This window comes from Aptenodytes forsteri, unplaced genomic scaffold (assembly GCF_000699145.1).
Source record: "Aptenodytes forsteri isolate BGI_AS27 unplaced genomic scaffold, ASM69914v1 Scaffold15, whole genome shotgun sequence".
NCBI classification, from domain to species: Eukaryota; Metazoa; Chordata; class Aves; order Sphenisciformes; family Spheniscidae; genus Aptenodytes; species Aptenodytes forsteri.
In genome coordinates this window covers 20,790,283-20,792,955 of record NW_008795129.1, presented here as the reverse complement: position 1 = coordinate 20,792,955, position 2,673 = coordinate 20,790,283, and the positions used below count along the sequence as shown (strand labels likewise).

General features: G+C 46.8%; 1 protein-coding gene across 1 annotated transcript in view; it reads right to left on the bottom strand.

Moving 5' to 3' along the window:
• Positions 1 to 399, bottom strand: part of FAM45A (family with sequence similarity 45 member A) — a 10,225-nt gene extending 9,826 nt beyond the window's left edge. The window contains exon 1 of the mRNA XM_009278098.2: positions 376 to 399. Within this exon, the coding sequence (XP_009276373.1) occupies positions 376 to 399 (24 nt within the window). The remainder of the gene's footprint in view (positions 1 to 375) is intronic.
• Positions 400 to 2,673: the final 2,274 nt, after the last annotated feature.

The window sequence follows — 2,673 nt, the reverse complement described above, 5'->3', positions numbered from 1 at the left end:
CCTCGCACCCTCTCTGGTACCTGCCAGCCTGTTTTCCAGCAGTAACTGGGGGAAAAAAAAGAATTTTGAAAAAAATACAGGGTTTTTTCATTGCCTTTATTATTTCGCTTTGTAAGTCACAGGGCACAGTTTATGTGAAATGTGACACAAAAGGAAGCGGCCCTGCTGGCAACCACCTCCCGAAGTGAAGCCTGAAATACAGGCCTCCCCAGTGCTTCTGCAGAGCATGCATAAAGGCTGGTTTGGGCCTGAAAGGCGGCCCGAGTAAGGTGAGGAATATTCATAAAGCATAACAGCTATGCCTGAGTAACTCCATGCATCAACATGTTTGAGAATTAAAAGATCTCATTTTCAAGTTTGGATGAACAATGGCACCTGAATGCCACATATGGAAGCCATAGTGCGCAAACTCCGCTAATGGCACAGAGCAGCCACTGATCAGGAAGAAGAAACAGATCAGGGAGAAGAAACTTCCAAAATACCTGGGATAACTACAGGAGCATCAGAAGCTGCTAAAGAAAACGTGCAGTCCTGGGAGAGAGGCCAGGCCTGTCAAGGATCACGCCTGGCTAGGGAGCACACTAAAGGGTAGCCTATCATATGATTTTCATAAAGGCATGAAGTTAAAGCACACACATTTAATGTACTTAGCTACTGTGTAGAAAGAGACATGAGGAGTCAGACCATAAAAGCTGCTCCTGACACAAAATCGTCTGATTCAAGCCTGGAGGGCTTTCAGGAACTTCAGAGATTGAAAGAAGTGGAGTGGGCTCCTGAATAGCAAATGCCGCTATAAAACAGCAATAAATACCAGGCAACACACCTGCAGTTCCCTGCCAGAGCACAGATGCTCCCCAGAGAAGGCTGCAAGGCTTTAGGATAGGCACTAGCTCCGGTGACACGGCACAGGTGGCCTGTGGATGCTGGGAAGCTGCCACCCAGACTTGGGCGGTGTCTCTGGTACTCATCTGACAGACTGCTAAATTAGTTTTATGAAGACAAGAAAAGGCCTTGTTCAGCACTATAAATAGCTTAATGAAGACTCTACTGAATGTATAACCGTGGTTTGAAACAGAAACATCTAGGCTGCCAAAGCCAGTTCACAATGCAGGCTGTATTAAAATACCATCGTATAAATCAATAGTGTGGCCTGATGGAGAACACTGTGTACAATACCGGTCACTGGATCTCAAAGAGGTACCATGGACACAAGGTCACAGAGAAACTCCCAAGTGAATAGAGCCTGAAAAAGCGAAGTTCTTGGTTTTTTGTTTTTTTTTTTTTTACTCTAGAATGGAGGCTCATGCAACAGAGTGAAAAGGGATCAGTGTTACATGGATACACTGATGGTGCTACAGCTTCCATACAGTGACTCTGTCTTTTTTGATCTTAGTTTTAGCCATTTTTCTGTTTAGCAATAAACTGTGATTACAAACCAACCTTAAAAGTAAATTTTTAAATGCACTGTATAATAGTTATGAAACTTTCTGGTGGCCATGCAAGATGGTTAATGTGAACAGTATGCAAAAAGAAACCAAGCAACAAGTATACAGAAAGAGATGTACCAAAACAGAAATTTGTAAGACGAGAACAGGCTGTCTTTAGTCATCATAAACAGACTTCTTCTCCATCTACCTACATATTTTTGGAAAATCGTACTTAGGTATACTTCAGAAACCAGTGCAAGGCAGCCGGGTCTGCAGAGGGTCACAGCTACAGTCACAATGTCATCAATGATCTAGCTGCAGAGGTGCGCATTTCTGCGGAAAGACTGAAGGGCATACTGTGTTGAATGCCTTATGTGGAGACGCACTATTCTGCTGTTTACTCATCCAAAATATCCCAATAGTCACACATTCACTTGCTGCTCTTCTACTGCTTTTGTTGCTGCTATTCTAGGACTTTTGTGTATGATTCACACACTTTTATACAGCTTCCATTGTCTCTGCACACGCCAACAGAAATTTTCACATCAGTAGTTCTGAAAAATACACACTAGCACTAGTAGTTATCACATGTACACTCATACGAATATTGCTATTACTGTTGCTCTTTAGAGGAACGGCCAAGTTCCTCTGAAATAGTTTCCCAAATTTTTAAGATTAAGAGTGAAATCTGCAGCTGATGAGGACTACGTGCACACAGAAGCAGGGCCTTCCTGCAAGTTCTCAACTACCCCAAAGTACAATTTCTGAACCGGCTGAACAAGTTGTCAAGAGCAAAGGTCAGCACACGTGATGACTTCTTTGCCGAAATGTCCTTCTGCATTCGATTTAGTTAATCCAAAAGCTTAAGGCTAGGTTAGCCAAACGGCTTCGTGGAGCTCCACAAGCCGGCTCCCCGATTTGGAGGGCTGCGGGTCTGATCAAGTCAGGGTCTGCCCCGACCGGGCAGACGCGGGGCCGGCGGCACCCACCCCCGGACAACCCGCTGCGACTGGCCCCTGCCTCTGTGGCAAACCTAACCGGGCTCCTGCACCGTAACCCCTCCGTCCCCGAGCCTCCGCCGAGAGGCCCGGCACAGCACGGGACGTCACTTGGGCACTAACAGAGGAATCCAGCCACGCCGTTAGCCTGAAGCGCGGCTCTCAGCGGAGGGCTCACCGAGCGCCCCGGTGCTCGGGCCGTCAGCCATCGCGGCTCCCGCTCCGACGGGCTCCGGGCTAAGCCACCG